Raw genomic sequence first — 13,566 nt, 5'->3', positions numbered from 1 at the left:
ACTTCTTTCAGGACTATGTTTATTTGGTTGGTTGGTTTGGGTTTTGGTACCAGGGATTAAACCCAAGAGCACTAAGCCACATCCCCAGCCCTTTTAATTTTTTAAATTTTTAGACAGTCTCGCCAGCTTGCTTACAGTCTCACTAAATTGCTGAGGCTGGCTTTGAACCTACAATCCTCCAGCCCCAGCTTCCCAAGCCTCTAGGATTACAGGCATGCACCACCATGCCCAGCCAGGCTTATGTTTTGAGGGCAGCAAAATGACTAATAAAGCAACTTGAAGATAAGAAAACACTGAGTAATTCATTTCAACTTAGCAAAGAAAGATCCCACCTTGTTGAAGGGAAAAGTTCCTACAAAAGAGATTCAGATGCACTATGGAAGAAAAAGCACAACAGTTCTTTTAAAAAGCCAATTACCTAACAGGCAATGTTAATCAACATAGCTCCCAGAATTGAGCTCCTGGATTTGTTCAGTTTCTTTTCCAATTTGTCAGTTATCTGACTGTCACTGATAACCTCATGTCACTTCTTCACTTATCTCACTGATTTGTTTTTAACAAGTTTGAGTATTTTCCAGTGGACCACTAACAGATAAGTAAGTTGGCCCTTACACAACACAGTGGCAAAACGCAAAAGATAGATTCTAGCCTCTAGTGATATATTCTCCTTCTAGCTCTGCCCCACCCACACTCCAACACTGGTCAAAAAAGTGGTGGTGACAGAGGGACCATGCTCAACTCGGTCACATTGTAGCAAGAACACCAGTCAGTGCACATCCCAGCCCCCACGTTCCACCAGTCTTATCTTTGACCACCAAAGATGGCACCTGAGATTCTGCATACCTAAGAGATCAATATTTGTCCATTCGCCTATCCCCAAAGCTTGAAATCTATCCTTTGCCAATGCCCATGCTCAAGGGCTGAGAAAAAAAACTTTCCAGTTTTATCCAACGAAAGAGAGAAAAAGGACATTTAGCTAATTCTGAGTATATTCTCTCTTGCCCAATTAACATGTAAATTCCTTAAAAGCAAGGATCTAGCCTTAAGTTTCTTATATTTCTCTGCTCTTCACAGTTGCATACTCTAAGTACTCAGTGAACAAATGGCAGGCCCACCCCACCTTTCTCCAGTTCAAGAGGCCATAGAAGTAGGTCCTACCTCTCCATACTGTGTGCAGTAGGTCTCAGGCTTGGTCAGTCCACAGGTAGATGAAGCTCGGAGAAACCGGGTCCTTCCAATGAGCAAATCCCCAACAGGTGGGTAGCAGGCCCCGCGGGAGCAGGCTTGTTGGGCACGCAGGAAGCTGGGCAAGGCTGAAATCACAGGGGTGTGCTAGGGTGCGGCCCAGAGAGAGGAGAGTTTAACTGGCCACATATCCCTCAGGAGAGTTGATATTTGCAAGACTGGACCCTCTGTCTCACTCCTGTCCCACTCCCTGCTGATGGTAATGATTATAGTCCCAATACTATTAGATGAGAAATCTGATTTTATATCCTATAATCCCAAGTTTTAAAAGGAGAAGAGTTCAGAGGAGAAACATGGCAACCTAAACCCACCCAACCTTTAAATGTTGTGTTTACAGGGGATTTTAGAATCAAGCTAGAGACACACCCAGCCACCAGGACATGGTACAAAGCTCTTTTTGCCTCATGCATGTCCTGTCAACAGCCTAGAGGAGGGGACTGCTGAGCCATCTGTGGAAGATGGAGAGAGGCGGCATTCTTTCTACTCGTTTATCTGCAAAACTGATCCAGCCACTTTTTTCAGGTATTCAGTTACGATTCACTAGAAAATCAAAAATTCAAGTCACAGTGGCTCTAGAACCTGCTTGAAAGTGAGAGGGTAGCAAATAAATGGTGCCAAGTGCTCAGGAAATGACACACCACCCTCAGATAAGAATAAAAGACATTTGGGAGCCTTTCAAGAGAGGCCGAGAATCTTCTTCCTCAAAGGCCCTACAGAGTACGGAAACTCTCACAGATATCCCCATTAGACTTTGGCAAACTCTCTTCTACCTGTGATGGTCACCTCCCTGCTATAGGACGAGACATGGGACAGGGACACTTACCAAAACACAGGAAAAGGAACAGCCTCATCATCAGCCAGTGGGGTGATCCTCAGAGAGACCCTCACCTTTGGGCAGAGCGAAGCAGACTCTGTAAAATAATACAACCTCCTTAGGGGACATGAGCCCCTTTCTTTTTAGGCTTTTGGGCTCATGTTTTTTTTTTTTTTTTTCAGAAGTTGTTACTTAGGGTCCTGGCCAACAGCAAGCAGCAAGCACATTTGTAACCAAAAATCTTGGAAAATGTCAGAGTCCTAGAACCCCTTCCCAGCTATTGTGTGACTCACAGGGTACCCTGGGAAAATCCCATTCCTCCCAGACTACAACTTCTTCCTGTGAAATGGTTAGGAAGGAGGATCAACCCTGCTCACTCCACTGGGCCATGAAGAGGACGTGGGGAGTAGAAGGGAACAGAAAGAGAGCTGTAGGGAGACCCCAGGCCTTTCTCCTTCCTCCAGGAAGAAGATTGATCTTCCTCAGGGCCTGGACCAGCAGTCTCAACCTACAGTCCAGCCTACAGTCCAACGGGCAAATAGGTCAAGTGGCTGAGAGCCTGGGAGCAAGCCCTCTCCCACCATTGGCATCACCAAGAGCCACAGTGAGGCTGAGGCTGTGGTGAGCATAATTCTAGACTAAGCAGATAACTGGGAGGCAATGGGAGACAGGTGGGGCCTGGCTGTTTTTTAAAGAGTGAGAGAGGATTTAATCTAAACTGAAAGTAAACCAAAATATCTCATTTATGGGCAGAGAATCTGAAGGCAGCTGGAAATGAAGATTCAGAAGCCTCAAGTGGGGGGTCCCAGAGGTGCGCCCGCCCCATGGAGGCATGCTCCATCCTTCCTCCTGCAGTGTCCTCCCTATGCCTTGGATTGGACCTTGCTCTACTCCAATGACAGCCACACACTCCATTAGCTGGCATAGAGGGATGGGGGACTGGCATGGGTAATCTGGGGGCATTTCTGGCAACTTTAAACCTTTAAATCCTACTGCTTTAAAATCATTTTTTTCCATCAAAGGGAGATAAGTAGAGAAACCTGGACCAGGGGGAGGAAGAAGTAGAGGGAGGGGGTAAGTATTAGGGAATGATATTGGTCAAATTATATTGTTATGTTGTGTGCATGTATGAATATGTAACAAAAATCCCATCACTACCTACAACTATAATGTACCAATAATAAATTTTTTTTTAAAAAAAGTGGAAAGAGAAAAATAATAATTCCTTCCAATAGCCAGCATGCAGCTTAAGGTCCCACGATTGTCAGTGGCCTAAGAGAGAGACCTACCTCCCGATTTTCATCCAGTGCTCTCTCTGCAGTCCCACCCCAGAGCTGGAAATCCCCCAGGAATGAAGCACTCTGGGCTGGGCCAGCCCACTCTTCCCGCTTCCCTTTTGTGTTCAGTTCCAGACCTGAACCCGCTTTCTTCTAAGTTACTGAGGTGCTTATCAGAGGTAGAAAAGCAGAGCAAACAGCAGCAGACATCTTAACCAAGCGTTTGGAGGTGCACTCACTCAGGTGAGCTCCCAGAGGGAGGAAGGAATCAGGCTCTGCTACCAGCTCCAGGCACCCAGAGACAGCCCTGCTCCCCACCTGCCCCCTCAGGGCAAGTGAAGGCAGGTAACATACCTCTCCCGGTGATACTGTTCCCTCGCCAGATCGCCTCTCTAAGAGCTCCCCTCAAATGTGGGGGTCTCCTCTCTTGGCTTCAAAGTTTTAAACAACAGCCTCACCTCTGGAGACTCCCTGGCTGGGCGTAGTCCCACTGCAGGGCGGGCCTCAGGAATCTGGTAGCAGTCACGCCCATCTGTCGTCACTGCACCCCCACCCTCAGACGAGACTGGGCAAGTGGGCCATCCTGAGGCTCTGAAGCAAGCTCTGCAGTGCCCACCGACCTGTGGGTGCCTTGAGGGTTGGAGAGGGTCCTGCAAACAGAAAGCACCAGGCAAATATGAGTGATCATTACAGACCTGGACCCCTGGAGTGGGCAAAGGCTCTCAATTTGGTACCAGGCACTTACTTGGCATCTTTCCAAGGCCAGTAGTGGTCAGCTTCCTCTTATTTCCTGGACCACCCTAGACAAGAAGACTAAGCAGGGGACACAAAGAGCAGAGCTTGTATACAAAATGTTAAAGCCTAGACATATGGCTGGGCTGGCAGGTGGAGAAGACCCAAACATCCAGACCCCTCACAAGGGGAAAATGTGGAAAATCCCAGCTTCTTGGGGAACTTTGGAGGATCCTTAAAAGGATCAGGAAATGGTCAGAGCTCAACTCTCCAGGGAAGTTTAAGAGGGATGAACAGAAGAACTCCAAGCCTCGCCTCTGGCTACCTCCACAGAGTTGGCAGGGAGCCCTCTGACAGGTAACTACCTGTGAGTCACTGCCTGGGCTGCAGGGAGGGCTGGTCTGCTAGCCCCTCCCTCCTGGGCAGGAATGCCAGCCCCGAGGGCCAGAAAACAGACTTGACCACAAGTGGTGGAAGGAAAAACTGAGGCAGAGCTGGACTAGAAAAGTCAAAGCAGACTTCCCCTGGCCCTCTGCCAGGCCAGAGAACATGGCTCCCTTTGTGGGACTTAGGCAGGCTCCTAGCTGAGGGTTCCTAAGCAAAGAACCACTGTAAATGGCAGAAACAGGTCCAGGATGAAAGGCTGGTCTCATTGGACACTCTTTCCCCACCCTGCTGGGTCAGAGGGCTTTTGTGGAGACCTGGAAGGTCATTCAGTCCCGATCTTGGCCCTGGAGCACTTACCCTGGCATCCTTTTGGAACATTATTGCCTAAAGTTGCACTTCAAAGGAGACTCCTTCCCATTCTAGCATTTCAGTGTCTTCTAAGCAGAAAGTTGTCTACACCACAGGGGTTATGCCCAAGCAATTGGTTGGAGAACACTTAGGGACAAATGTAGGATTCTGTGGATTAAATGTCTAACTCCCACATTCTAATTTAGCACAGGTTCAGGTGGGTGGGGGAATACTGTAAGCAGCAAGTGGGCAGTAAGTTGTTTAGATGCATAGCTGGCGTGCCAATAAATGTTAGTGCCTTGCCCACTGTAAGAATTCCAGTGAAATCTGCCTTAACTCAGCAAGCAGAGGTCAGAAGAAGAAACCTGACTTCATCAGCCCTGCAGAACACAGAGACCCCCATCAAGTCCACTGCAGAAAAGGGTCACTTTGAAGTCCCTGCATTTTGAGCCCTCCCACATAGTTCGTTCTCTCTCTCTCTCTCTCTCTCTCTCTCTCTCTCTCTCTCTCTCTCTCTCTCTCTCTCCACTGCCTCAACTCTGAACATAAAACTTCAGGGGACTTTCATTCTCTGCCCATCACCAAAGGATATGACAAAGAACTCAGTAATAATTAACTCAGCAGAAGAGAACAGGTGTTGTAATCCCAGTTCCTAGACCAGAGGAAAGCAGGCAGGGCAGACATGTGGGGGACCTCACCATGAGTAGCTGGAGCTCTTTAAATCCCCACTCCTCCCCCTTTCTGAGGCTAGAAGCTCAGGTAAATAAGCATTTGGTGTCTCAGACTTCACAAGCTGGGACAGATCCCTGAGATTGGCTTCACAGAATGGAAACGCCAATTGCTCTGCTAGGGCCCCCCACGCACTCCCCAGCAAAGCTCAGAAAGCTGTTTATGCAGACTGCCAAGAGTAGCCCTCCTCTTCAAGGACATTGATCATTCCCAAATCAGGACCCAAAGCTCCCAGAATTCTAAAATAGAACCTCAGGCTCAGCTGGGGTCTGACCAGGGCTAAAGAGGAGATGGGGACGTGCGCCAAGCACCTCATCCTTCCTCTGCACACCCCTTTCTTCTCACCCTGCCAGCCACTTTCCTGCTACAAAGGGGTCTTCTCCCCTGGAGCCTTGTTGGTTCATTAGAACTTTTACTTGGGAAAGCGGCTGGTGAAATCAGTCTTGACTCCTGTTTTTCACACATCCACACCAATCTACCGGTAAATGCCATTAGCTTCTCCCTCCAAAAGTAACCAGAATATAACTCCGCCTTCTTGCATGGGCCTCTCTGCCCTGGACTTCTGCAACTGCAGACCTGGTCTCCTCTGCACAGGTCTATTGTCAAAGCCGAACATAGCAGGTCACTTCACTCCCCTTCTGGGAACCCTGCATGAGCTCCACATCTCACTCAGGACCAGCCTCTCATTACCTCTCTTCCTCTGCTACTTCCCCTCCCTGCCTTCACCCAACCACAAAGATTCCTCGCTGTGCCTCCAGATGCCCCAGGTCTGCCTCTGTCTTAGGGTCTTTGCCTCAGCTGCTCCTGACACTTGAAATGCTCCTCCCCTGCATATCTTCAAAGCTAACTCACCATTTTGAAGTCTTTGTTCAAATTCTAATTTTTCAGTGAGGCTTACTCTGGCTACCTTATTTAATTTTACAACCAACTTTCCTGCTTCATATCTGTTCAACATTCCTAACACACCCAACCCCACCTACTTTACATTTTTTGGTGGGTTTTTGTTTTCTTCTTTTTTCTTTCTTTCTTTATTTTCATTTTTGGCAATACTAACCATCATCTAACCAACATAAAATAGTTTACCTATTTATCATGCTTACCTTCTGTCTTCCCCAATAGAATGTTAAATCCAGGAAGGTAAAGGTGATTGTGTATTTTGTTCACTACTCTCTTCCAAGCACCTGGCATATGGTAGGTGCTCACTATTTGTGCAATAAAAAATATTCTCACTGAAGTATGAATAATTGATATCATTTAATGAGTCTCTCATGCTTTTTTTTTTATACATTTGAAGGGGGCAGTCCAGGCTTTTGGTCACCAGAATGGATTATTAATTGTTGAAATTCATGCCTCAGTCAGCTGATGCTTGAGGTCTTTCTGAGGCACCTATCCCAGATGATAAAAATGTCAATATAGGCAGTACCTTCCTTTGCCTGCTTAGCAGTCACTCCTGGCAATGACTCTGCTAGAACATGGGGGTGGCATTAGAAGCTACTGTCTCCATTATCCATCTGTCAGGTTCAAACAGTGTAAGTTGCCAGGAAAAGCAGCCAAGATCTGATCACTGAGCAATCAAGTGATACTACGGAGCAAGGGAAGACGAAGAAAGGAAGAGAATAAAAGAGGAGGAGCAAGCCTGCTCCAGGCTGCTGCACTCAGGTGTTGGAGGAAGGGGCACCAGGTGACTAAGGCTCAAGCACCACCTGAATACAGTGAGTCATAACTGAGTCCTTGTCTGGGGAACAGGGTGGACCCCAGCAATGGTCCTGGGGATTAACCACGTGACTAAAGCTGCCGTGGTCCTACACTCCAGCTATCCAGACAGTTGGTCACCTTCTCTGTGTCTCTCCCCAGAACCAGAGAGAGAAAGTGGGCCTGGAATGTGCCAGAGGCATGGAAGGGAGCCAGCTTCAGGCAGGGGCCAAACACACAGGACAGGAGGCTGAGGCCACCTGAGATGGGATGATTCTGTTCCACACCTTCCCCTCTCCCTAACCCTTGCCTACTCAACCAGGACATTTGCCTAGCCAGCAGACATGCAAACTAGCTCAGGCCTGAGATCTTAGAGAAACCAGGCAGTCGGCCTGACAACCACAGCTGACAATTACTGAGGGCCCTCAGTGTGGCTGGTACAATTCTAAGTCCTCTCATTCAATGCCTGCCACTGCTAAGAGCCACAGCCAAGTAATATGATGCATGGCATTTTTGGTTGAAAGGTGACGCCAGCTAGCCATTGAGATGATATAATTATGTTAAGATTTACATTCATATGGATATTGGACTCCTGCTGTCCACCTCGGTCTGCTGCGGGACTCCTGGAGAGTTCCCATTGGTTGGGGAAGTGCAGTAGGAGGGATTTCCAGAGGAGGAACTTCCTCTTGGGATCCGGGAGAACGCCGCGTGTGTCCATCGGCAATCTTCCCGGGAGCGTCCGGGGCATTGGCGGCAGTTTCAAAAATAAAGTTTGTTCCTGCTTGAGTGGCACGTGATTTTGTGCCTAGCCAGACTGCGGCATGCCACAACCCTGTGGGGGCAGATACCTCGGTGCCCTAACTTTGCAGATGAATGATATCAGGTCCGTTTTCAATCATTCCCAGCTAGTAACTGGTGACTTGAGCCAAGACCAGTTTGCTCCAACATTCATATTCTTAATGGTTACATAGGGCTGCAGTTGTGCCATATCACCTAAAGTCCCATCTGCATCCTCTCTAGTCCATCAGACTCTGGACTATATGTCTCCCAAATCTCATCAAGACCCAACTTCTCAAAATTCCTTCTTTTGCTCTTGTTCCAACCCTTGGAGCACTGCTATTGACTGGGGATTCAGAGGTGGTGCTGATGCTATAGAAACATCCAGAACAGACACTACTCTTTTCCAAGTGCCTGGCATATAGTAAATGCTCAGGGACCTTCCTGCAGGTCTTCCATATTCATAGCTTCTCTTGTGTGGGCACAGACAGGAAAGGTACCATCTCAGGGCTCTGGCATATACCAACATGGCTCTCTCCTTCACCAACAGAGTTGCTCCAAGGGAGGGCAAGAGTCAACAAGGAGGGGTGGGAAGACAAAGAAGTTGACTGGGCAAACATGGTAGTGAGATGACAGATTATGAAGCAAAGGGCATGATCAGATAACACAACTTCCCCTCACCAAAAGATGGGGATTCCCTGCCCTGGGGTCAGGCTCCTGGGCTACTTTGGGGCCTCTACTCCTGTTCTGCCTCTCAAAGCACATCCCCAGATGCCTCACACTTCCTGAGAAGTACAGCCTAGTGCTGCCTGCAGCTTGCTGGAGCCCTATGTTGACCATAGCTGGCTGGCTCCCAGAGAAGAAGGTAAATGAGAGATTCTCCTGCCACTCCCTCCAACCCCTCCCTGATTCTCACCTTCCTCCAGACAAACTGGCTCTGCGCCATGCTCCTTCCTCCACTCTCTACCCTCTTTACCTCTGTTCAGCCATTGACCTCTGGGTACTGGGTTCTCAGGGTCTAACTCCAGGCTCTGTGACCTTTGGACGCAGATTTGCCATGTGGAGCTGACCGTGTGGCAGTGTCCCTGCCTCACCAAGAAGAAAGATATATACAACCGTCTGAAAGGGCAACATGTAGCCACTCTGGCAGGTCAGAGCATCTGGGAACAGAGGACCTAGGCATGCTTGAGAGTAAGGGAGGTGTCTGCATCTTGACACCCTCTCCCCAGGCTATGGAGGAGCTACAACATGAGATTTTAACATTCTAAATATGACCACGAAAAGGCCACTAGAGAGACAGAACAAATGTCTCAATGTTCAAATTGGCATTTGAGGGCTGAGTGTGGAGAAATAAGCACTTGTGGTTAGAGGGGAAGAGAGTATGGGTGTGTCTAGGGACCTGTCTGGAAGCAACACCATCTAAAGCCTTTTAATCATTACTTCCCACAGAACCTGTGGCCACACAGGGCTCTATGTATGGACTTGACCTAGCTCCAACTCTGCTACTTAATATGTAGAATTATAGAAGTGTAAACTTGGGAAAGCTTGAGGCTGGAGATATAGCTCAGCAGTACAGCATGTACTTAGCTGGCACAAGGTCCTGGGTTCAATTCCCAGTACAAACATTTTAAAAAAATAAATAAATAAACACCTTGGGCAAGTCACTCCCTGGGCCTCAGTTTTGTCATTTCTTAAAAAAAAAGGGGGGGGGGTTAAATTCTTTTTTTTTTAAGGGATGCAGTTCTTAGCAGGGGAGCAGGAAAGCTGCAGGTTACTTTGAGACCATCACCCCAAATGCATCAGAGGAGCTGGAACCATGATCCATAGTCAGGAAAGTTACTGCAGCTCACACAGAAAACCCTTCTTTTTTTTATTTTTCATCTTTTTTTTTTTAAGAGAGAGAGAGAATTTTTTTAATATTTATTTTTTAATTCTCGGCGGACACAACATCTTTGTATGTGGTGCTGAGGATTGAACCAGGGCCGTACACATGCCAGGCGAGCGCGCTACCGCTTGAGCCACATCCCCAGCCCAAGGGGGGTTAAATTCTACTAGTTCTCATCTAGGCTGCCCCTCAGAATTATTCAGCGCACTGAAAATATCACATACAAAGGTCAGGCCAGGTCTCACCCAGAACGTTCATTAACTTACACATGCGCAGGGACATTCATACGTTTTAATGGTTCCCCCTGGGAATTCTAAGCTGCAGCCAGGGGTGGGAAATATTGAGTACATCTTCAGCTCTAGGATGCTCTGCTTGAGTAGCTTAGGACGGTAGTGAAAAGCCTAGATTTTATAGTTAAAGAAATGAGGGTTCAAGTCCCAGTTCTGCACTCACCAGCAAGGTGACTTTGGACACTGCAGCTAACATCCAGAAGCCCCATTCTGTCAATGGGAATCATGACAAAGCTCCCCATGGATCCTGTGAAGATTAAGAGAAATGATGCATACACAATTCTCAGCAAAGTGCCTGGCTAGGTTCCTGCTCTACAAAAAGTATCTGTTTCCAAGTGCACCAAGGCCCAGGTATTGAGTGCTATGGTTGATGATCTTTAGATTTACTAACAAAGTAAATAGTACTCCCATCCAGATGTTTCATAACTCACCTGCCAGGCAATCAGCTGACTCAGGCTGTTCCCTTTGTCCCCCAGGGGAGTCCCAGGCCCCAAAGTGGGAATCTGTGCAGTTCTTCTACATTCCTTCGAGGCTGCAAACTCCCAGGGAGCCATAATCTGGGGAGAGAAGCCCTCAAGAGGGCCTGCTTCCTAGGCATTGGGCTATGTTTCTGTTCTTCCTGGACAGGAAAGGAGAAGAGGTGATGGTAGGAGGGAATATTTACAAACACAGAGTACAGAGGGTGGAGAGTAAAGGAACAAGTGTAAATGTGACAGGCGTTTTATTTTATGGCCTTCAAGTAAAACCAGAGTCCAACACCTGATAAAGACTGAAGTCAAAGCTAGTCTGGATGGTACTTTGCAGCAGAGTTAGCCTCTGCATTCGCAGATCAAAGTCTTGTTGATTTCCCATCAGACAAGGATAATGAATCCTCACCCAAACTAATTCTTTCCCCTTGAAACAGAATCCAGAACCAGCCCTCTTCTGATCTAAAATATTGATACAGACATTTTTATAACTTTGGGAAGTATTGTTAACTGAAAGTGGGGGAATAAAACAAATTTGAAGAAAATCTTCTTAACCCTAAAAGAAAAAAAAAGTATTCAAGAGAAAATACCCCAAATATTAATATTTCCTACCTCTTTATGTTTCTATGTATATTCTCATCTTTCATGATGATTTTATTTTAGTAAAAATAAAATCAGTAAAAATAAAGATAACAGGTTTGGGATAAGGAGAGTGACTTGTGTCCAGGACAAGTCACCTTTGAGGATCTGCTCCCTGCTTCACCCTGAACCCCCTTCCTCTAAATCCACAGATTGCCTGAAAGCTTGCTCGGTACACTTTCAAAATATATTTATGTATACTTGCACGTAGATTTTATAAGGTATGGTTTCCCTTCTTAAGAAGCATTGCTTCCAGGGGCTGTGAGATGTGTTACATCAGAAGAGCACTTGACATGGTTCCTCAATAAACCTACCCACTAAGTATGTGAGGATGGAAGGAAAAAAGACAGGAAGGGAGGGCAGGCTGACATGTGCTAAGAAACCAGGAGCATCTTGTCTTCCTGCTTCATAACTAACTGCTTGTATGGATTAGGGTAGACCACAAAGAAACAGTCCATTCTCATTTATCTACATCAGGAAGAGTAAAAAAGAGAGGATAACTAAAATTACTGCCCTCATCCAAAGTTGCTTCTCCCATACATTTCTGCCTGGATAATGCCAGCTGATGCTGATTTTTCCTGTTGTTCACTGAGAAATTTGTATACCCAGAAGCTGACCTTGTTTAAGCGTAAATATGCACGTAAGTTCATGACTATGATGTTACATCTCTATCTTGTGTATGCTCACTGTCTCCAACAAGACTACATAAGATTCCTATATTCAGTATTGTCACATAAAACAGGAATCCCAGTCAAATTTGAATCGCACATAAACAAAGAATACTTCAATGACATAAATAGTCTCCTTTAGGAAGGCTGGGCATATGAGACATACTAAATTATTATTCACTATTTATCTGAAATTCAAAATTTACTGGGCTTCCTGTCTTTATTTTTCTAAATCTGACAACCTCACCTGTAGTGGATGGTTCATCTAGTCCCATAACTTTCAGATTTTTCCTGGTCATCTTCTTCTAGAACATTTCCCATCTGTCAATAATATTCCTAAAATATGATGTTTCAACATGAATATAGATGTCCTAGTTTCCAGATGCCTTGACATTGTGGTGGCCTGGGCTCTTTGTGAAAGGACTCTCTAGGTGTAGGATCAAGAGCTGAGCAGCCAGTACAGACATGAGCCTATCCCTCCATCATCTGGAGATTGCATGTGTGCTTCCTGGGCATTAGAGGCTGTATGTATTCCTTTGTTTAAGTACCACTCCAGAAAGAAATAGCTATGTGCTTTGCTGAGAGAATACAGAGAAAAAAACATTTTTCCAACTCTTGCTGTATATCAGGCTCTATTCTAAGCAAGACATATACTGTATCTCATTTGAGCATTGCTGTAGTCCTTTAGGAAGGCTGGGCGTTAGGTGAATGCCTATAGTCCCAGCTACTGGGAAGTTGAGACAAGAGGATCACTTGAGGCCTGGAGTTCAAGGACAACCTGGGCAACATACCAGATTCCATTAAAAAAAAAAAAGACTCATTAAGGGTGAAATTCTTATCTTCTTTTTACAGCTTCAGTATTATTAGCAGCTTTTACAAAGTCACAGAGCTAACATTTCAAGCTATAATATGCTGCAGTAATAAATTAACTATAACATCTCAGCGGATCATCTAAATACTATAAAAGTTTATTGTTACTTACAAGAAGTAATATGAAAGACAATGGTGGGAGGAGGGACCCTGTATTTCACATAGTTACTTAGGAGAGAGGACATGAAGGAACTCCCCCCACTGATTCTGTGCTTCAGTCCCAAAATGACACTCATTTGGCCTTACACCCCATCAGCCAGAACTTTTCACAGAGCTCCTAAGTAATCTTCTACGTGCCCAGAAGAGGAAAACAAAGTAGAACTTGTTGAACACATAGCATTATCTATCACAACTAGCATATTGTGAAATCAGAATTCAAAGGCAGATCTTTAGCTTCCAAAGTCTCTTTCCACCAGAACATTTGGCCTCTCAAGATTGAGGCAATCTATTTTCCTGAAAGAAAATGTTGAAGCCAGATTTAAAGTTAGGTAGTCAGTGTAGTTAGGTAAATCGGGTCTAATACCGAGTGAAATCTAAAATGGAGGCCATGCTGAGAATGACTCAGGGAAACGCAGGACAACTCATGGAATGTTAATGGAGTCCTTGAAAAGGCCCTAGGCCAAAGTCCATCCCAAAGAAGTGATAATGAAGTCCTTCCTGACCAGATTACTTCTTTGGCCCACCTGTGTCCCACCCCTTGGGCCTTCCAACCCACATTCCATCACCAAAACTATGAAAAGGGGAGA

At 46.1% G+C, this 13,566-nt stretch overlaps 1 protein-coding gene across 4 annotated transcripts in view; it reads right to left on the bottom strand.

The window, feature by feature from the left end:
- LAMB3 (laminin subunit beta 3) overlaps positions 1-3,875 on the bottom strand; it is a 37,393-nt gene extending 33,518 nt beyond the window's left edge. Inside the window, exons 1-3 of one of the 4 annotated variants that reach the window (XM_081299923.1) lie at positions 3,795-3,875; positions 2,069-2,156; positions 1,159-1,313 (exon numbers count right to left, since the gene is read on the bottom strand). In XM_081299923.1, coding sequence (XP_081156049.1) covers positions 1,159-1,313; positions 2,069-2,099 — 186 coding nt within the window. In that variant the 5' untranslated portion in view covers positions 2,100-2,156; positions 3,795-3,875. Of the gene's footprint in view, positions 1-1,158; positions 1,314-2,068; positions 2,157-3,348; positions 3,488-3,690 lie in introns of those variants that run through there. The other 3 variants (XM_081299922.1, XM_081299921.1, XM_081299924.1) reach the window with 3 other exon arrangements.
- Between the last annotated feature and the right edge of the window lie 9,691 nt (positions 3,876-13,566).

This window comes from Spermophilus citellus (genome assembly GCF_964194105.1).
Source record: "Spermophilus citellus genome assembly, chromosome: 6".
In the NCBI taxonomy this organism is placed as follows: Eukaryota; Metazoa; Chordata; class Mammalia; order Rodentia; family Sciuridae; genus Spermophilus; species Spermophilus citellus.
This window is presented reverse-complemented; position numbering and strand designations above follow the sequence as displayed.